Source organism: Sorghum bicolor, chromosome 5 (assembly GCF_000003195.3).
Source record: "Sorghum bicolor cultivar BTx623 chromosome 5, Sorghum_bicolor_NCBIv3, whole genome shotgun sequence".
Lineage (NCBI taxonomy): Eukaryota > Viridiplantae > Streptophyta > Magnoliopsida > Poales > Poaceae > Sorghum > Sorghum bicolor.
In genome coordinates, this window is record NC_012874.2 from 71187341 (window position 1) to 71208929 (window position 21589).

Genomic DNA, 21589 nt, shown 5'->3' on the forward strand with positions numbered 1-21589 from the left:
CCCTAGGCCATCCTGCCCATGAATCATGGTGCTGCGACGCAAAACACTCTACGTTTTGCACCATGGCTTGCTCCAGGAGCCCACGGAGCCCATGGCACACTCTTCTCCCCTCGGGGGTCGATGGTTCAGGCATCGCCCTGAGAAGGAGTGCAGCGGCCATGACATTCTGGCTGGTTGTGCTGAAGACGGGGGATCTTCCCCTAGCATCCTCGATGATGTGTCGGTTGACGTCGCGAGCGCGATGTCGGGCTGCTCCTCCGTCCCCCTGGTGAACTGGTCCTGCTCCAGGGTTTCGCATAGCTGGCGTAAGCGTACACATTCCTCCTCGAGTTTGGCTTCGAGCTCGTTGAGCTGCTCGAGGTCAGGGCATCGAGGTCCTGCTGGCGCTGACGCGGCGGCTCGAGCCCCAAGGCGATCCACTAGAGCTGCGTCGGGTGGGGGAGTCATGTCCCGACGTTGAGCAGGTCCCGCGCCGTCTTGATTGGCTAGGGCTGCTCCGGCTTTCTCGAGATGGAAACACTCCCGGGTAGGATCATAATCGTCCCCGTCGGAGTCTGAGTAACCAAGACAATAGTTACTCGCTTCGAGGAAGCACAGTAAAGTCTTCGGATCACCGGTTCTAGAGAAATCAGCACTAGCCCACATGTCCTCATCTGAGGTGATCTCCTCATGATAGGAGGACGCGGGTGGGGTGGCAATGAGATCAAGGGTAGACCTCAGATGGTGGCCCAAGAGATCCGCATACACACTTAGCGAAGTGCTTATGGAGGAGGCGTAGGTCGCGGCTGCGTTCTTAAGCCCATAAGGGAGCATGAAAGGCGCAGTCATGGGCCCTCCCACTATCACCTCAGGCTCTAAAGGCAACGAGGGAGGGAGTCACGAAGTCGAGGCTGCCGAGTCCTTCCTCTTGGTAGGGAGCGGGGGCTATGCTCTGCTTGTCGGCTGAGGTGGAACAGGGGGTCGCGCCATCCCCCTGCTAGGCGTTGGGGCGGAGCTTGCAGCTCCGTGAGGCTTTCCCCTAGCCTGTCGCAGGCCAGAGGCGTGGGTGATCTGATGAGGAACATGCTGGGGGAGGGACTGGAGCGTCCTGGCCTCAAAAACGGGGTCAGGGATCCTGGACCACTGTCGCCCACGCTAGGCTCCCCCTGCATGGTGTCCCGAGCGTCTCCCATGCACTGGCTGGGGCGAGGGAAGCTCAGGACGAGGCTCGACGTCATCACGAGGTGGGAGTAGGACCATGTCATAGCCAGAGCCAAGGGACATGAACTCCAAACTCCCAAACCTCATGATGGTGTCGAGGCGAAGTGGGTGAAAATTGTCCGACATTCGGGTTTTCCCTGGAGGAAAAGGTGTGACACGCAGAAGGCCCCTACCTGGCGCGCCAACTGTCGGCGTCTGGACTCAGGGTCCAGGCACTAATGAGTAATAAGTCTACGTGCCCCTTAACCCGGATGGTGATGCAAGAGAAACACAGGGGGTTTATACTAGTTCGGGCAACGATGCCCTACGTCTAGTGAGGGGGTCGGAACCTATATTGCCTTACACCCGAAAGTGCTTGTAATAGGGGGGTACAAGCTTGCTATGAGAGAGGGAGTACGTCCTAGGTCTCAGCTTGGAGGGTGTGAGTGTGAGCGTGTTCTGAGTTCTAGAGTGTTTGGTCGTGTCCCTTCCTTTCGTGGGGTGCCCGACCTCCCCTTTTATAGCAACAAGGGGGGCAGGGCTGTTACATGTGTAAGTTTGGTCATCTACTCTTGATACGCAAGGGAGTTACGACGTCGGTACTGTGGAGATCGGTCGCCACGTCCTTGCGGTAGTGGCAGCGGCATGGTCGTCCCTATTGGTGGCGTCGCTGAACCCTATTTGGATCGTGGCAATCCCATCCCAAGGCCTTGTGCTCTGTCCTGTGCCAGTAGAACAGTAATCACCCGGTCATGGTGACAGTGGTGCGAGTTAACACCTCCAATCCCTCTCGCTGTCGTGTCGTACCCACAGTGACATGGGTAAGGCGTCACAGGGACGAGAGTTGTTGGAATAGTGGGCGTCGTGTCCTGCCACGGCATGGGAGGAAGCTTGGCATGCATCACGTCAGTATGATCGTCGTGTGCGAGAAGCCTGGCGCCGAGGCCGGAGCTCAGGCAAGGCGTTGATTGCGCTCGAGGCCGGGGCTCAGGGAAGACGTTGATTGCGCTCGAGGCCGGGGCTCGGGCGAGGCGTTGATTGCGCTCGAGGCCGGAGCTCAGGCGAGACGTTGATTTCGCACGAGGCCGGAGCTCGGGCGAGGCGTTGATTGTGCTCGAGGCCGGGGCTCGAGCGAGGCATTGATTTCGCTCGAGGCCGGGGTCAGACGAGACGTTGGTTGTGAGTGAGACCAGGGCTCGGACGAGTCACTTGTTCGAGGGGAGATATGTTCCTATAGATCTTAGTTCCTTTTTTGCTGCTTTTTACCTCTTGTTTAGGGTATCCTATTTAGTGGTACCCAACAAATATCCTTTGTTCCAAACGGCTCCTAAAATCCAAAAACTTTTCAAGGTTCACATCAAATCAAATCTTGCGACACATGCATAAAGCATTAAATAAAGATAAAAAATAACTAAGGCCTTGTTTAGTTGCTCATCCAAAAAAATTTCATCCATCACATCGAATTTTTGGACACATGCAAGAAGCATTAAATGTAGGCAAAAATAAAAACTAATTGCACGATTTGGTTGTAAATCACAAAACGGATCTTTTAAGCCTAATTAGCCCATGATTAGCCATAATTACTGCAGTAACCCATATATACTAATGATGGATTATTTAGGCTTAATAAATTTGTCTCACAGTTTCCAAGTGAGCTATGTAATTTGTTTTTTTATTAGTCTATGTTTAGAGTTGATGAGTGTGATGTCGTGCTCTCTATGTTTGTGTTAATTTCACAAACTTTGTATTTTAGATTAAATGTCATTTAAATATCGGTATTTAATTTTATAGTATTGTCATCTTATCGTGCAATCCATGTGCTTTTAGTAAAAAATTAGTTGTTCCGTAGCAACGCACGGGCATACTACCTAGGATGTACTTATTTTGGAAGAAGAGAGTATAACCAAGGTTTGAATTTCCTTTTGTAAATACTGATATAAATTTAGACGAGAAGGAAAATATGTGCTTATTGTGGAAGGAGATAATATAACCAAGGTCTCAATTTTGGAAAAAGTCTACATCAACCTCTAAACTATAGGGTGGTGTCTACTTTACCCCTAAACTATGAAACGGTCTAATTTATCCCCTGAACTATTCGAACCGTTCAAATCACCCCTTGAGCGGTTTTTGATGGCGGTTTTGCTACACTAACTATGGTTTTGCTATAGTAACAGTGGTTTTGACTTTCTTTTTCCTATTTGTTTTCGCTGAATCTTTAAAAAATCATAAAATAGAAAATCTAATTTTGTTGGACTCCACATGAGTAGATCTACACAATAAATATATAATATGGTATAGTTTAGTACAAATTTCGTACTCATTTGATCATATATAACTTAGTTATAGATTTATTCAGGTTTATGCTTGTTAAATATAAATAAATCTATAACTAAGTTATACATGATTCGATGAGTATGAAATATTTACTATAGTTCAAGCATAGAATAATTAGTCCACCATAAAAATTTGACTACAACTGGACCATAGAAGCTGCAGCTATGAATTATTCCAATTAATTACAGATAAAATTTGATTTTTCTAACTAATTTAAAGCTACAGAAAAATTTTATATTAAATTATATTATATTATATATTCATTGCGTAGATCTACTCATGAGGAATCCAACAAAATTAGATTTTCTATTTTATGATTTTTCTATGATTTACTATGATTTTTTAAAAATTATATGAAAACAAATAGGAAAAAAGAAAAGCTAAAACCACTGTCACTGTAGCAAAACTATAGTTATCGTAGCAAAACCGCAGTCAAAAACCGCCCAAAGATGATTCGAACGGTTTTAAATAGTTCAGAAATAAATTAGACCGTTTGGAAGGTAGAGTAGACACCCCCTATAGTTTAGGGGTAATGTAGAAGAACGCTTCAGTTTGATTTTGAGGCCTTGTTTACTTGCAAAATATTTTGCAAAATGTGAATATTACCAATTTTGTTTGTATTTGACAAATATTGTTCAATTATGAACTAACTAGGCTTAAAAGATTCGTCTCGTCAATTTCGACCAAACTGTCTAATTAGTTTTTATTTTCGTCTATATTTAATACTTCATGCATACGTCTAAAGATTCGATGTGACGGGGAATCTGGAAAATTTTGCAAAATTTTTTGGAAACTAAGAGTTTTCTTGAACAACTTGTTTAGTTCCAAATTTTTTTGCAAAATCGACACTGTAGCACTTTTGTTTGTATTTGACAAATATTGTTCAATCATCGACTAACTAGGCTCAAAAAATTCGTCTCGTCAATTCCGACCAAAGTGTACAATTAGTTTTTATTTTCGTCTATATTTTATACTACATGCATGCGTCTAAAGATTCGATGTGATGGAGAATTAAAAAATTTTGCAAATTTTTTTTAACTAAACAAGGCCTTGGAGCCGAAATGCAGAACTCGAGAGGGTAGAGCTGTCATTTCGCATGTGTGGGTGGAGTGACCTTGGAGTTTTTTTTTTTTTTTTTTACTGTCGTGATCCACTTTCCCCAATCCCTATCAATCCATCCATCCCGCCGCCAGACGAAACACTTTCACCAATCCCTACCCATCTCATCCCTGCTGCTTGCCGTCGATCTCCACTGCTTCGACGGCACCATGGAGAACTGCTCTCCGACGCGCGCCTCCAGCAACGGCGTGGGCAAGCTACCTCCTTCTCCGACGAGGGAGAACGGCGTGACGAACCGTTCCCCGACGCGCGACCCTGGCAACGGCAGGAGGAAGCTATCTCCGTCTCCGACGAGGTCGTCCGACCCGGAGCAGAGGAAGCCCTCTGCCTCGCCTCCGCCGCCGCGCGTCCCCAAGTGGCTGATCCTCGACCGCATCGTCCACCGGAGCAGCAGGAGGCATTGCGGGGTCGTCAAAGACGACGCCACGGCCTCGGCGCTGGCCCAAGACTGCGCCGCCCGCCCTGTCCGCGCCTCCCTCAGGATCGCCGACCCTCCCGCAGTCTCCCGTCTCTACCTCCACCTGACTGGCAGGCCGGCGATCAGCTTCCAGGAGCCCACCGCCATCGCCGCCCACCGCAACTCCATTCTCTTCCGGCTTACTGCCCCCTTCGAGGATCCTATGTGGTGGCACGACCGCTTCTCCTTCCCCATCGACTACTTCGTCTACTCCTGCCGCTCATCTTCACCGCCTTCACTCACCCTGCTTCCACCCTGCTTCGACGGTGGCCACATCAACCCCCAGCTTGATAAGCTCTGCACACCATATCGGCGACAGCGACAGCGCACCATGTTGCCTGAAGATATGGGTATCCTCTGCCATGGCGACCAAGGCGAGTTCACGGTGGCAGAACTCTTGTTTTCCAAGCCCTATGAGATTGAGCTATGCCTGCTGCACAATCCACCTCCTGCAGGATCTTCAATGGAATGGAAGGTTAAGAAGGTGCAGATCCCTCCTGACACGAAGATAAGCACCTACTCGTGGATGACTGACGCCGTCTTCCCCATTGGTACATGCTTGTGCTGGGTCGACAACTACCAGGGCATGCTGGCCATTGATGTCCTCACTGACAGCAACAGCAACCCAGATCATCAGCAATGCCTCCGTTGCATCCCTCTGCCTAAAAAAGCTTTGAAGTCTCAGCGCCTGTACAAGGATGCAGGCGAACCTGATCCGTTGCGCTCTGTTTGTGTCACTGACACTGGCATCATTAAGCTCGTCTGTATTCTTACCGAATGTCCTACTTTCACCATAAAAGCATGGACTTTGGATGACATCCATGAAGGCAGATGGACAATGGATCTCAGCAACACCATGGGAGCAGAGGAGTTCTTCCGTCTTCTTGGGACTGGCCACAGTTGCCTTCCACAGGTACAGCCAAGTTTTCCTTTGGTTAGCTTGGTTGATCCAGATGTTATCTGCTTCCTGCTCAAGGACAAGGACCGTGGCCTTTTCTGGATGATTTATGTCAACATGAAGTACAAGAAGCTGCTGTCAAGCGCCCTCTATATCAGTGAACAGGAAGAAGAAGATGGATACCCCCCTAAAAGGGGCCGCAGGAACAATTTCTTTGGTCATTGCTTCATCCGCAGCAAGTTCTCCTCTTACTTGAGTGAGAATGCCATCACAAGGTAATATTTTTGTATTCCTTTCTGTGTTTATTACCTCTGCGCTGTGGGATCTTTCATGTACCACTTCTCAGTCTGAAAGTTGTTACTAGTTATATTGTTTTTTTAGCTGTGCATTTTAAAACATAAGGAGAACTCATTATGTGTAATCTGTATGACTATCAATTATCATATCAAAATATCTCCATGATCTTTCTGCAGTTAAATGACTAGCCAATGTGTTAACTGTCGATTGTTGTGTTGAAACATAACCACATTTATCTGCTAAAGCATGATTGCATTATCAAACTTACGCTGATCTGCCAAACATTCTTACTTTGAAGCCAATGCAACACTATGCTGTAAGAGAACCAACAGAATTGCTGTCAGTTCTCAGATTTTGTTTCATCTTGAGGAGGCCAACAACGCGTGCTCATCTTGAACTCAAGTGATAGAATCCTGGACGCCCATTAGTGTTCACCCTTTTTCAGATTCAGGATCAGTCAGTAGGCTTTTCGTAATTGTTTGGGAACCTAACCAAAACCAGAAGAACCCATATAAAAAACTTAACCTGCCCCAGTCAAGTAACACCTATTAGACCAACTCAACCTTCCCAAACAAAATGCACACTATATACTGTCTAGGCCTCTGTGTTTTAATTCTCATCAGGAAACCATCGTCATACACTTGATAAAAAAGGCTTTTATTTCTTTCATTCAGCGAGTTTATTTCTCATCAAGGATTCAGTTTTATACTTATGATGATATAACAAAGAAACATAGTACGTAAATCAATTTACTATCCTAAGGATTAGCTAGGGTGAGTTATACAATATAGCTGCTAGTTGTCATGGATCAGGAATGTCTGGTGACAGAAGAAACTTGTTAGAAAGCTCTGAGTGACCAAGACTCTGCAAAACTGTTAGTCATGCTCCTAAGGAGTTTGTGATAGGCAAGGTCTTCTTCGTTGGATTGTTGTATATGCGTTCCTGTTTAACAGAAATGGCGAAAATTGATTTTATACCCACTAACTCAACCACTTTTAGTTTTCTACTCTTCTCATTTACTGAAGTCAGGAATGTTGATTGTAATCACTTCGCTTTCTTTCATGCAGTCGGGACCTAAGTGAAAAGATGCAGAAGACAAAAGAGGCTAGAGTGACGCAGAAGAGTTGACTGGAAGCATAATTGTAGTGATTTACTAGATGCACTGGCAGCAGTGACAATGCAGAATGTCGGAGGATGGGCATCCTCTTTTCTTTTAACGCAAATGGCAGGAGTTCTAAGTTTCAAATAACGAGAAAGAGTTTTATATACATGAATACAGGATGTGGCTACATTAGAAACCATAGGGCATTGGACATCATGCTAAGAGCATCTCTAACAGCATCTCCAACAGTTATGCAATTAGAATTTGCTATTTGTTGGAGTTTGTCAAGTCCCTAAACCTTTTGCCAAAGGAAAAAATAAGTTTATCTTCAAGTGTTTGACATTTTTGACTTGGCATTTCTGTCTGGGAATCTTTCATCTTCGCAGGAAATTTTCTCGCGCGTCGCACAGGCGCTTTCTTTTTCGCGTGCAATTCCTTCGCCCATCGCGCGTTCCTTCGCCGCGATCGATCTCCGTGATCAACTCGACGTGGCAGCAGCGCGGACGTCTTCCTCACGGCGGTGAACCCCAACAAGATGACGGTGTTGTGGTACAGGAGCGGCACGGTGAAGATGCGGTGATGGATCTCCTAGCCTCACGTCGCTGCAAGAAAAGGAGACGGCGATTGCACGAAGAAAGAAGGTGGCGCGCGAAGAAAGGAGGCCGCACGCGGGGAAAGAAAAGAGTCACGCGCGGGGAGGACTCGTCTCACGGGAAACTACCGTGACGTGGGGGTACGGGCACGACAAGGAGTCCAAGATTCTCGGGATATCAAAATTGCCAAGCCATTGTGCCTATGCAAAAATGTCAAGTTTGGTCCATCAAATGCCAAGTTTGCCAAAATGCATAAGTCAAATGCAAAACTGTTGGAGAGCAATTTTTAAGGTTTTTGGCAAATTTCAAGAATGCAAAGTCCAATTGCATAACTGTTGGAGATACTTTAGTTCCCAAAAAATTTTGCAAAATTTTTCAAATTCTCCGTCACATCGAATCTTTAGACACATGCATGGAGTATTAAATATAGACGAAAATAAAAACTAATTACACAGTTTGGTCGGAATTGACGAGATGAATCTTTTAAGTCTAGTTAGTCTATGATTGGGCAATATTTATCAAATACAAACGAAAATGCTATAGTGTCGATTTCTTGGAACTAAACAAGGCGTAACAAGGCGCAAAAAAGGTTGCACAGGGTGTGCTTTTTTGGCGACGCCATTGAATGCTCACTTGTGATCTTTGGGGACTGAGCCTAAGGGCGTCCGCAATGGTGTTCAAATTGCTAGCTATTTGATCTCTAGGAAGAATGTTATTGGCTCTCAATGGCAATTTGCAAATAGCTAGCTTAGGAAGTCACTAGCTATTAGGAAGTTGCTAGCTATTGTAGAGAGTATTGTGAGAGAGTTATTTCTAGAAGATCGTGCTAGATTAGCTATTTATGAGTCGCTAGCTATTTGATCTCTCTCCTCGATAGCCAATGAAAGTGCTACTTTTTTATTATTTTTATACATCATCTCGCTAGCTATTTGTAAAGTGCTATTAAGAGCCAATAGAATTCCTCCTAGCTAGCTATTTGATAACCATTGCGGATGACCTAATAAGGTTTGCTCCCACAATTCTTCGAGCATGGTGAAGTTAGCGTGTTCCCATGAAGTGGTTTGGCTGTGGATCGTGATTTGTCTCACGTGAGTATCTTGGATGCAGATCCACAAGGAGATTTTGCTTCTTTTTACTTATCGTGTGTGTCTACCAAATGGTGTTTGTTCTAAATCAACGATAGGTGACTAGGAATTTTAGCCATGTACACTACTGGAATAGGTAGCTTTGCCGAGTGCCCTAGACACTCGGCAAAGTGCACATGGCAAAAAAAACGGCAAAGGACGCTTTGCCGAGTGTCCTTTGTCGGATACTCGGCAAAGAGTTTACCGAGTATCGTTTCGACACTCGGCAAAGCAATATGTTGCCGTGACAGAAGGAGCTACTTAGCATTCAGTTTGCCGAATGTCTCACACACATATATATATATATATATATATATATATATATATATATATATGGCTAGCTACGGAATATGATATTTTATAGCTAGCCCATCCGACCGAGCCAATCTCGCTAGAATGCATCTCTCTCCCGCATGGCTGAGCTTGCGGCCGGTTCCACAACCCAATATCCAATAATTAATCACGTTGATTTCTCCGGTCTCCACAATCCAACAACGACACCTCGCCCGCATCCGCCCACCCCCGAACACATCGGGATTTCTCCCCCACACCTCGCCCGCGTCCGCCCGCAACCCACCGAGCACATCGGCGCCGGAGCTCCCCCCTCTCATCCGCCGAATCGGCACCGTGGGCGCAACGCCACCCCACTTGGCGTAGCCCTCCCCCGGCCGGGCACCTCTCCCTGTTGCAGCAGTGGCTCCTCCACCTTCCCGGCGAGGCGGCAACTACTTCACCTTCCTGGTGGCGTCGGTGGCCGGCCCTCCGCCTCCCCGCCCTGATCTGCGTCCCCACGGGCGCAGTGGCACGACCAACCGGCGGGCAAGGTGGCCCCTAGCCGTGCGTGGCTTCCCATCCCCAACCAGCGGTGGATGGGGCTTGAGGTGACGGCATGGCTCGCCCCGCACCCCACGGCAGCTCCTTCCCCGGTGACGGCGGAGCGTCCGTCCTCTCATCCGGTGCCATTGTGGAGTTCATGTTCTACTCATGTTTTCTAAAAATCAACCTTACCAGATTACACAATTTTGGTTCATATTCAGATTCAGGAATCCTGTTAGTTCTTTCGGTGTGCATGGTTTTAGCAATTTTATTAATAGTCCCAGAACCAATATTCTAAATGATACTGTATTTTAGATCAAGCACAATACATGCTCCTGTTCATGCTACTTTATTATTGTAACTTTGTTTGTCGTAAATCAGAGAGATATTTACGATATTTTTTTGCCTGAATTAGAGTCACAAGTCTAGGAAGACCATCGATTTCTTATGGTAATTTCTTGATTAATTATTCATCAGTCACTTAGTTAATTCCATTTGTCTGATTAGCCACCTGGGTTTTGGTAGCTGTTTGTGACTCCCGTAGGTTGAAATATTGTTTATTATTATAGATCTATTGGCCACATTAGCTAGAGTGTGAAGGTTTGTAGATCCTATTGATTTTAGGTTGTGTTAGCTGGCTGTATAAACCAAAGTTTTGAATGCCAGATCCTCTGTACTCCCTTAAGGTTGCGAATGGGGCCCATATCCATGATGGCCGAGATCTTTTCGGGGTTGGCCTCAATCCCCCGCTCAGAGACAATGAACCCGAGAAGCATGTCTCGGGGAACTCCGAAAATGCACTTCTCGGGGTTCAGTTTGATTCCCTTGGCTCTAAGGCATTGGAAAGTTTTGTCTAGGTCGGCTACAAGGTTGCTAGCTTTCCTAGATTTAACTACAATGTCATCTACGTATGCCTCTACAGTTCTGCCTATGAGGTCTCCAAAGACCTGGAGCATACATCGCTGGTATGTAGCCCCCGCGTTTTTGAGGCCGAACAGCATGGTGACGTAGCAAAACATTCCAAAGGGGGTTATGAAAGAGGTTGCTAGCTGGTCGGATTCTTTCATCTTAATTTGGTGGTAGCCAGAGTATGCATCAAGAAAAGATAAAGTTTCACATCCCATGGTAGTGTCAACTATTTGATCGATACGAGGTAATGGAAAAGGATTCTTGGGACTTGCTTTATTCAAACTAGTATAGTCTACACACATCCTCCATTTCCCATTTTTCTTTCTGACTAGTACAGGGTTAGCTAACCACTCAAGATGGAATACCTCCTTGATGAACCCGACCGCCAGCAGCTTGTGGATCTCCTCCCTAATGGCCCAGCGCTTCTCCTCATCGAATCGGTGCAGGCGTTGCTTCACGGGCTTGGAGCCGGCTCGGATGTCCAAAGAGTGCTCGGTGACTTCCCTCGGTATGCTAGGCATGTCCGAGGGACTCCACACAAACACGGCAGTGTTTGCGCAGAGAAAGTCGACGAGCACCACTTCCTATTTGGGGTCGAGGCTAGAGTTAACCCTCAACGCCTTGCCCTCCGAGGCCTCAGGGTCGAGGAAGACGAGCTTGGTCTCTTCCGATGGCTCGAAGCTCCCGGCATGGCGCTTGGGGTCGGGAATGTCCTGAGCGAGGCTGGCGACCAGGGACGCTGTCTCCACAATGGCCTCAGCCTGCTCGATGCACTTGATGTCGCACTGATAAGCGTACTGGCTCGTCGTGCTGATGGTGATGACGCCATTGGGGCCCGACATCTTGAGCTTGAGGTAGGTGTAGTTGGGCATGAACTTGGCGTAGCATGGTCTCCCGAGGATCGCGTGATATGTTCCAGGGAACCCTACGACGTCGAAAGTGAGGGCCTCCCATCTGAAGTTGTCGGAGGTCCCGAAGCAAATGGGCAGATCGATCTACCCGAGGTGGTGTGCTCGATGCCCAGGCACCACTCCATGGAATGGTGATGCATCATTCCTGAGCCAAGACTTGTTGATCACCATGAGGCTCAGGGTCTCGATGTAAAGGATGTTGAGGCCGCTGCCTCCGTCCATCAGCACCTTGGTGAGGCATGTCTTGGCGATGATGGGGTCGACGATGAGCAGATAGCTCCTGGAGTTTAGGATCTGATCCGGGTGGTCGCTGTGATCGAACGTGATGGCATTCTCCGACCACTTGAGGTAGGCCGGAGTGGCCATGCTAACCATGCAGACCTCTCGGAGCTCGTGCTTCCTTTAGCTCGCGGTGAGGTGGGCTGTGCATCCTCCAAAGATCAGGAAACAGTTCCTAACCTTAGGGAAGCCTTCCCCCTCGGTGTCATCATCCTTGTCATGGGTGGCTCCTCTACATTCTCATTGGGGGGAGTGACGGAGTAGAAGTGGCGGTGCACTCCTCTAGGGTGTGCTTGGTGGGACCCCTATGATAGGGTCATGGCTTCTTTAACATCTCGTCGAAGAGGCCGGGTGCAGCAGGGGGTCGCTTAGCGTTCTTGCGATCCACCATAGCGAAAAGGCGTCCTGCCGACCCTACTTTCCCTTCCGACCCTTCTTCTTCTTGGGGTCTCGGGAAGCTGAGGCCTTGGTGGCCTCTTCCTTTTCCTTCCCCTTGGCCTTGTCGTTGGAGAAGATCGCCCCAACTACCTCTTCTCTGGAGGCAAAGTTGGTGGTGATGTTGAGTAGCTGGCTGGTGCTCGTGGGGGTCTTGCGTTCGAGCTCGTGCACCAACTCCTTGCAAGTGGTGCCGGCGATGAACGCCCTAATGACGTCGGAGTCTGTGACAATGGGGAGCTCGGTGCACCTGGAGAAACGCCTGATGAAGTCTCAGAGAGACTCGTTAGGCTTCTGGCGGTAGCTCCTGAGATCCCAGGAGTTGCCAGGGCGCACGTATGTGCCCTGGAAGTTCCTAACGAAGATCTTAACTAGGTCGGCCCAGTCATGGATCAATCGCTCGGGAAGATGCTCGAGCCAAGCCCTAGCCGAGTCGGCCAGGTGCAGTGGTAAGTTGCGGCTGATGAGCAGGTCATCCTCTACCCCGCGCAGCTGGCATGCCAGGTGGTAGTCCACGAGCCAGAGCTCGAGGCTCGTTTCCTCTGAGTACTTGGTGAGGTTGGCCGGTTGTCAAAACCGAGCTAGGAACTTGGCCTTGCGAATCGTCTCACTAAAGACGTGCAGGCTCGGAGGCTCAAGCGACGCGCTACGATCGTGCTCGGGGTCGTACCTCCCACCTCGATGCAGGTGGTATCGTCGAGACTCGGCCTCGTTCCTATCACGGTGTCGGGCCTCAAGGGTGGCCCGGGCGTCCACATTGGCTCCGACGTGCTCGAGGACAGATGGGGCTCGGACGCCCCCCTAAGGGGTAGGGGGCGTGGGACTTGGTACTGAGGGATCCCTCTCTGGTGGGGGTCATCCCCCAGGCCATCCTGCCCATGAATCATGGTGCTGCGACGCAAAACACTCTACGTTTTGCACCATGGCTTGCTCTAGGAGCCCACGGAGCCCATGACACACTCTTCTCCCCTCGGGGGTCGATGGTTCAGGCATCACCCTGAGAAGGAGTGCAGCGGCCATGACATTCTAGCTGGCTGTGGTGAAGACGGGGGATCTTCCCCTAGCATCCTCGATGATGTGTCGGTTGACATCGCGAGCGCGATGTCGGGCTGCTCCTCCGTCCCCCTGGCGAACTGGTCCTGCTCTAGGGTTTCGCATAGCTGGCGTAAGCGTACACATTCCTCCTCGAGTTTGGCTTCGAGCTCGTTGAGCTGCTCGAGGTCAGGGCATCGAGGCCCTGCTGGCGCTGACGCGGCGGCTCGAGCCCCAAGGCGATCCACTAGAGCTGCGTCGGGTGGGGGAGTCGTGTCCCGACGTTGAGCAGGTCCCGCGCCGTCTTGATTGGCTAGGGCTGCTCCGGCTTTCTCGAGATGGAAACACTCCCGGGTAGGATCATAATCGTCCCCGTCGGAGTCTGAGTAACCAAGACAATAGTTACTCGCTTCGAGGAAGCGTAGTAAAGTCTTCGAATCACCGGTTCTAGAGAAATCAACACTAGCCCACACGTCCTCATCTGAGGTGATCTCCTCATGATAGGAGGACGCGGGTGGGGTGGCAATGAGATCAAGGGTAGACCTCAGATGGTGGCCCAAGAGATCCACATACGCACTTAGCGAAGTGCTTATGGAGGAGGCGTAGGTCGCGGCTGCGTTCTTAAGCCCATAAGGGAGCATGAAAGGCGCAGTCATGGGCCCTCCCACTATCACCTCAGGCTCTAAAGGCAACGAGGGAGGGAGTCACGAAGTCGAGGCTGCCGAGTCCTTCCTCTTGGTAGGGAGCAGGGGCTATGCTCTCCTTGTCGGCTGAGGTGGAACAGGGGGTCGCGCCATCCCCTGCTAGGCCTTGGGGCAGAGCTTGCAGCTCCGTGAGGCTTTCCCCTAGCCTGTCGCAGGCCAGAGGCGTGGGTGATCTGATGAGGAACATGCTGGGGGAGGGACTGGAGCGTCCTGGCCTCAAAAACGGGGTCAGGGATCCTGGACCACTGTCGCCCACGCTAGGCTCCCCCTGCATGGTGTCCCGAGCGTCTCCCATGCACCGGCTGGGGCGAGGGAAGCTCAAGACGAGGCTCGACGTCATCACAAGGTGGGAGGAGGACCATGTCATAGCCAGAGCTAAGGGACATGAACTCCAAACTCCCAAACCTCATGATGGTGTCGAGGCGAAGTGGGTGAAAATTGTCCGACATTCGGGTTTTCCCTGGAGGAAAAGGTGTGACACGCAGAAGGCCCCTACCTGGCGCGCCAACTGTCGGCGTCTGGACTCAGGGTCCAGGCACTAATGAGTAATAAGTCTACGTGCCCCTTAACCCGGATGGTGATGCAAGAGAAACACAGGGGGTTTATACTAGTTCGGGCAACGATGCCCTACGTCTAGTGAGGGGGTCGGAACCTATATTGCCTTACACCCAAAAGTGCTTGTAGTAGGGGGGTACAAGCTTGCTATGAGAGAGGGAGTACGTCCTAGGTCTCAGCTTGGAGGGTGTGAGTGTGAGCGTGTTCTGAGTTCTAGAGTGTTTAGCCGTGTCCCTTCCTTTCGTGGGGTGCCCGACCTCCCCTTTTATAGCAACAAGGGGGGCAGGGCTTTTACATGTGTAAGTTTGGTCATCTACTCTTGATACACAAGGGAGTTACGACGTCGGTACTGTGGAGATCTGTCGCCACGTCCTTGCGGTAGTGGCAGCGGCATGGTCGTCCCTATTGGTGGCGTCGCTGAACCCTGTTTGGATCGTGGCAATCCCGTCCCAAGGCCTTGTGCTCTGTCCTGTGCCAGTAGAACAGTAATCACCCGGTCATGGTGACAGTGGTGCGAGTTAACACCTCCAATCCCTCTCGCTGTCGTGTCGTACCTACAGTGACATGGGTAAGGCGTCACAGGGACGAGATTTGTTGGAATAGTGGGCGTCGTGTCCTGCCACGGCATGGGAGGAAGCTTGACATGCGTCACGTCAGTATGATCGCCGTGTGCGAGAAGCCTGGCGCCGAGGCCGGAGCTCAGGCAAGGCGTTGATTGCGCTCGAGGCCTGGGCTCGGGCGAGGCGTTGATTGCGCTCGAGGCCGGAGCTCAGGCGAGACATTGATTTCGCACGAGGCCGGAGCTCGGGCGAGGCGTTGATTGTGCTCCAGGCCGGGGCTCGAGCGAGGCGTTGATTTCGCTCGAGGCCGGGGTCAGACGAGGCGTTGGTTGTGAGTGAGACCAGGGCTCGGACGAGTCGCTTGTTCGAGGGGAGATATGTTCCTATAGATCTTAGTTCCTTTTTTGCTGCTTTTTACCTCTTGTTTAGGGTATCCTATTTAGTGGTACCCAACAAATATCTTTTGTTCCAAACGACTCCTAAAATCCAAAAACTTTTCAAGGTTCACATCAAATCAAATCTTGCGACACATGCATAAAGCATTAAATAAAGATAAAAAATAACTAAGGCCTTGTTTAGTTGCTCATCCAAAAAATTTTCATCCATCACATCGATTTTTTGACACATGCAAGAAGCATTAAATGTAGGCAAAAACAAAAACTAATTGCACGGTTTGGTTGTAAATCACGAAACGAATCTTTTAAGCCTAATTAGCCCATGATTAGCCATAATTACTGCAGTAACCCATATATACTAACGATGGATTAATTAGGTTTAATAAATTCGTCTCACAGTTTCCAAGCGAGCTATGTAATTTGTTTTTTTATTAGTCTATGTTTAGAGCTGATGAGTGTGATGTCGTGCTCTCTATGTTTGTGTTAATTTCACAAACTTTGTATTTTAGATTAAATGTCATTTAAATATCGGTATTTAATTTTATAGTATTGTCATCTTATCGTGCAATCCATGTGCTTTTAGTAAAAAAATTAGTTGTTCTGTAGCAACGCACGGGCATATTACCTAGGATGTACTTATTTTGGAAGAAGAGAGTATAACCAAGGTCTGAATTTCCTTTTGTAAATACTGATATAAATTTAGTCGAGAAGGAAAATATGTGCTTATTGTGGAAGGAGATAATATAACCAAGGTCTCAATTTTGGAAAAAGTCTACATCAACCTCTAAACTATAGGGTGGTATCTACTTTACCCCCAAACTATGAAACGGTCTAATTTATCCCCTGAACTATTCGAACCGTTCAAACCACCCCTTGAGCGGTTTTTGATGGCGGTTTTGCTACACTAACTATGGTTTAGCTATAGTAATAGTGGTTTTGACTTTCTTTTTCCTATTTGTTTTCGCTGAATCTTTAAAAAATCATAAAATAGAAAATCTAATTTTGTTGGACTCCACATGAGTAGATCTACACAATAAATATATAATATGGTATAGTTTAGTACAAATTTCGTACTCATTTGATCATATATAACTTAGTTATAGATTTATTCAGGTTTATGCTTGTTAAATATAAATAAATCTATAACTAAGTTATACATGATCCAATGAGTATGAAATATTTACTATAGTTCAAGCATAGAATAATGAGTCCACCATAAAAATTTGACCACAACTGGATCATAGAAGCTGTAGCTATGAATTATTCCAATTAATTACAGATAAAATTTGAACTTTTCTAACTAATTTAAAGCTACAGAAAAAATTTATACTAAATTATATTATATTATATATTCATTGCGTAGATCTACTCATGAGGAATCCAACAAAATTAGATTTTCTATTTTATGATTTTTCTGTGATTTACTATGATTTTTTAAAAATTATATGAAAACAAATAGGAAAAAAGAAAAGCTAAAACCACTATCACTGTAGCAAAACTATAGTACCGTAGCAAAACCCAAAAACCGCCCAAAATGATTCGAACGGTTTTAAATAGTTCAGAAATAAATTAGACCGTTTGGAAGGTAGAGTAGACACCTCCTATAGTTTAGGGGTAATGTAGAAGAACGCTTCAGTTTGATTTTGAGGACTTGTTTACTTGCAAAATATTTTGCAAAATATGAATAGTACCAATTTTGTTTGTATTTGACAAATATTGTCTAATTATGGACTAACTAGGCTCAAAAGATTCGTCTCGTCAATTTCGACCAAACTGTGTAATTAGTTTTTATTTTCGTCTATATTTAATACTTCATACATACGTCTAAAGATTCGATGTGACGGGGAATCTGGAAAATTTTGCAAATTTTTTTGGAAACTAAGAGTTTTCTTGAACAACTTGTTTAGTTCTAAATTTTTTTGCAAAATCGACACTGTAGCACTTTTGTTTGTATTTGACAAATATTGTTCAATCATCGACTAACTAGACTCAAAAAATTCGTCTCGTCAATTCCGACAAAAGTGTGCGATTAGTTTTTATTTTCGTCTATATTTTATACTCCATGCATGCGTCTAAAGATTCGATGTGATGGAGAATCTAAAAAATTTTGCAAATTTTTTTTTAACTAAACAAGGCCTTGGAGCCGAAATGCAGAACTCGAGAGGGTAGAGCTGTCATTTCGCATGTGTGGGTGGAGTGACCTTGGAGTTTTTTTTTTTTTTTTTACTGTCGTGATCCACTTTCCCCAATCCCTATCAATCCATCCATCCCGCCGCCAGACGAAACACTTTCACCAATCCCTACCCATCTCATCCCTGCTGCTTGCCGTCGATCTCCACTGCTTCGACGGCACCATGGAGAACTGCTCTCCGACGCGCGCCTCCAGCAACGGCGTGGGCAAGCTACCTCCTTCTCCGACGAGGGAGAACGGCGTGACGAACCGTTCCCCGACGCGCGACCCTGGCAACGGCAGGAGGAAGCTATCTCCGTCTCCGACGAGGTCGTCCGACCCGGAGCAGAGGAAGCCCTCTGCCTCGCCTCCGCCGCCGCGCGTCCCCAAGTGGCTGATCCTCGACCGCATCGTCCACCGGAGCAGCAGGAGGCATTGCGGGGTCGTCAAAGACGACGCCACGGCCTCGGCGCTGGCCCAAGACTGCGCCGCCCGCCCTGTCCGCGCCTCCCTCAGGATCGCCGACCCTCCCGCAGTCTCCCGTCTCTACCTCCACCTGACTGGCAGGCCGGCGATCAGCTTCCAGGAGCCCACCGCCATCGCCGCCCACCGCAACTCCATTCTCTTCCGGCTTACTGCCCCCTTCGAGGATCCTATGTGGTGGCACGACCGCTACTCCTTCCCCATTGACTACTTCGTCTACTCCTGCCGCTCCTCTTCACCGCCTTCACTCACTCTGCTTCCCCCCTGCTTCGACGATGGCCACATCAACCCCCAGCTTGATAAGCTCTGCACACCACATCGGCGACAGCAACAGCGCACCATGTCGCCCGAAGATATGGGTATCCTCTGCCATGGCGACGAAGGCGAGTTCACGGTGGCAGAACTCACGTTTTCCAAGCGCTATGAGATTGAGCTATGCCTGCTGCACAATCCACCTCCTGCAGGATCTTCAATGGAATGGAATGTTAAGAAGGTGCAGATCCCTCCTGACACCAAGATAAGCACCTACTTGTGGATGACTGACGCCGTCTTCCCCATTGGTTCATGCTTGTGCTGGGTCGACAACTACCAGGGCATGCTGGCCATTGATGTCCTCACTGACAGCAACAGCAACCCAGATCATCAGCAATGCCTCCGTTACATCCCTCTGCCTAAAAAAGCTTTGAAGTCTCAGCGCCTGTACAAGGATGCAGGCGAACCTGATCCGTTGCGCTCTGTCTGTGTCACTGACACTGGCATCATTAAGCTCGTCTGTATTCTTATCGAATGTCCTCCTTTCACCATAAAAGCATGGACTTTGGATGACATCCATGAAGGCAGATGGACAATGGATCTCAGCAACACCATGGGAGCAGAGGAGTTCTTCTGTCTTCTTGGCACTGGCCATAGTTGCCTTCCACAGGTACAGCCAAGTTTTCCTTTGGTTAGCTTGGTTGATCCAGATGTTATCTGTTTCCTGCTTGAGGACGAGGACCGTGGCCTTTTCTGGATGATTGATGTCAACATGAAGAACAAGAAGCTGCTGTCAAGCGCCCTCTATATCAGTGAAGAGGAAGAAGAAGATGGATACCCCCCTAAAAGAGGCCGCAGGAACAATTTCTTTGGTCATTGCTTCATCCGCAGCAAGTTCTCCTCTTACTTGAGTGAGAATGCCATCACAAGGTAATATTTTTGTATTCCTTTCTGTGTTTATCTCTTTCTTGTACCACTTCTCACTTTCTCAGTCTTAAAGCTGTTGCTAGCTATATTGCATTTTTAGCTGTGCATTTTAAAACATAAAGATAACTCATTATGTGTATAGTGTGACTAGTCAGTTATCATATCAAAATATCGCCATGATTTCTTGTGCTCAGTTAAATGACTCTCCAACTGTTAACAGTGGGTTGATGTGTTGAACATAACCAGATTTATCTGTTAAATCATGATTTTATCATCAAACTTTAACCTGGTCTGCCAAATATTCTTATTTTGAAGCCAATGCAACACTATGCAGTAAGAGAACCAACAGAAATGCTGTCAGTTCTTCAGATTTTGTTTCACTACGGTTCTGTCAAACATGAGGAGGCTATGCCCATAACTTGAGTTCTACCATTGCTGCCAGCAGTCATGGATCAGGAATTTCTGGTGTCAGAAAACTCAAGTGACCATGACTCTAAGAAACAGTTAGTCGTGCTCCTAAGGAGTTTGTGATAGGCAAGGCCTTATTATTTGTCGGATTCTTGCATACTCCATTACCTTTTTAATAAAAAGATGAACATTGGTTTTCTACTCCCCAACTCAACCAGTTTAAGTTTCTACTCTTCTTATGTACTGAATTCAGGAATGCTGATTGTAGTGTTGACTTTGCTTTTTTCATGCAGCCGGGACCTAAGTGAAAAGGTGCAGAAGACAAAAGAGGATAGAGTGATGCAGCAGAAGAGTCGACTAGAAGCCCAATTGGAGTGATTTACTGGATGCATCGGCAGTGCAGTGTGTTGGAGCAAGATATGGGCATCCTCCGCCATGGAGACAATGGCGCGGCGTTGTCGAGGTGGGGCAACTCATGTTTTCTGAGATGATGAGTTTGAGCTCTGCCTACTGCACCATCTATCTCGTGTCTGGCATTTCAACCAAATGGAGTAAGGAAAGTGCAGATCCCTTTTGACATGAAGATAAACACCTACTCATGGATGACTAACGATGTCGAAGTGCCCATCTGCCAATGCTTAACGGTTGGCCCGTTCAAGACTATAAATCCTCGACGGTTTTAGAATTATACTATTATGTGATAAATTAGAATCCTAATTGATCTGATGTCCCACATGTGAGCCAAACTTGCACACGAGCTTATATGTTACATTTATTTGATGTTGTTCAAAATTTGATCTGGTCTTTGTTTTCATGGCGGTCATACTTGAATTTCCCTTGCGCTCTACCCTTGGTGTCGATCCATGAGGATTGGATGCAAGGATGTTTTTCTTGGTGGTTTTCATAGTTTTCTTATGTGTTTTGAATCCTCAGGGATATTCGGTTTTGTGGTAGTGATAGGGGCATCACCAATGGCCAGATAGTAACCTTGCTTGGGTTCGAATTGTGGTAAAAATAGAGCAACATGGCAAAATAACATGCAAGAGGTTGAACTCTAGATTTGAAAGTAAAAGATAGGATAAGCTCTATGTTTTGTGTATGAGCATGTTTGCTTTTGCTGTCGTAAAATGAAATTGGGCAACTATTATCGAACAATTGTATCCACTAAAGCTTATAATATGGATATATTTGAACTTGTTTTTAACGTGGATACTAAATGGATATATTACAATTCGTTGTTCAATATTTTTTATACACCTATATTCGCATTTAAAAAATATGAAATATCTGATGTTTGTCTGTATTCACGAAGAAGAAGGTATAATGAATCGACTTAAAAGTTTTCTCTTCTAATTACTGAATTTTTAGTATTACTAATGATACACTAAAAGTATTTAATAGTGTATCTATAAATATCATTAAGTATCAATTTAATATTGTTAATGATACATAAAGGTTAAATTATTTTTAGTAATTTTCTAATTTAGTTTAAACCTAATATATTTGTTGTTGTAAATAATTTTAATACTTCAGTTTATTATTTATTGATGTAAATTATTTCATATGATTTATAACTCTATGATAAATATTACATAAGTAATTATTTATTGATTGAAATTAAAATATCTATTGATAACTATATTACTTTTT

The 21589-nt window shown here is 46.9% G+C and overlaps 2 protein-coding genes across 3 annotated transcripts; both read left to right on the forward strand.

The window, feature by feature from the left end:
• Positions 4669-7728, forward strand: LOC8076349. The gene is made up of 2 exons (XM_002449994.2): positions 4669-6262; positions 7352-7728. Exons 1-2 carry the CDS (start codon positions 4782-4784, stop codon positions 7410-7412), a joined length of 1542 nt encoding a protein of 513 aa, XP_002450039.2. The 5' UTR covers positions 4669-4781; the 3' UTR covers positions 7413-7728.
• Positions 17917-20762, forward strand: LOC8076350. Of its 2 annotated transcripts, none has more exons than XM_021461843.1 (2): positions 17917-19534; positions 19847-20065. In XM_021461843.1, exons 1-2 carry the CDS (start codon positions 18054-18056, stop codon positions 19866-19868), a joined length of 1503 nt encoding a protein of 500 aa, XP_021317518.1. In that variant the 5' UTR covers positions 17917-18053; the 3' UTR covers positions 19869-20065. The 2 variants fall into 2 exon arrangements, with proteins under 2 accessions (XP_021317518.1, XP_002450040.2); XM_002449995.2 differs by lacking the exon at positions 19847-20065 and adding an exon at positions 20233-20762 and having other exon boundaries at positions 17921-19534.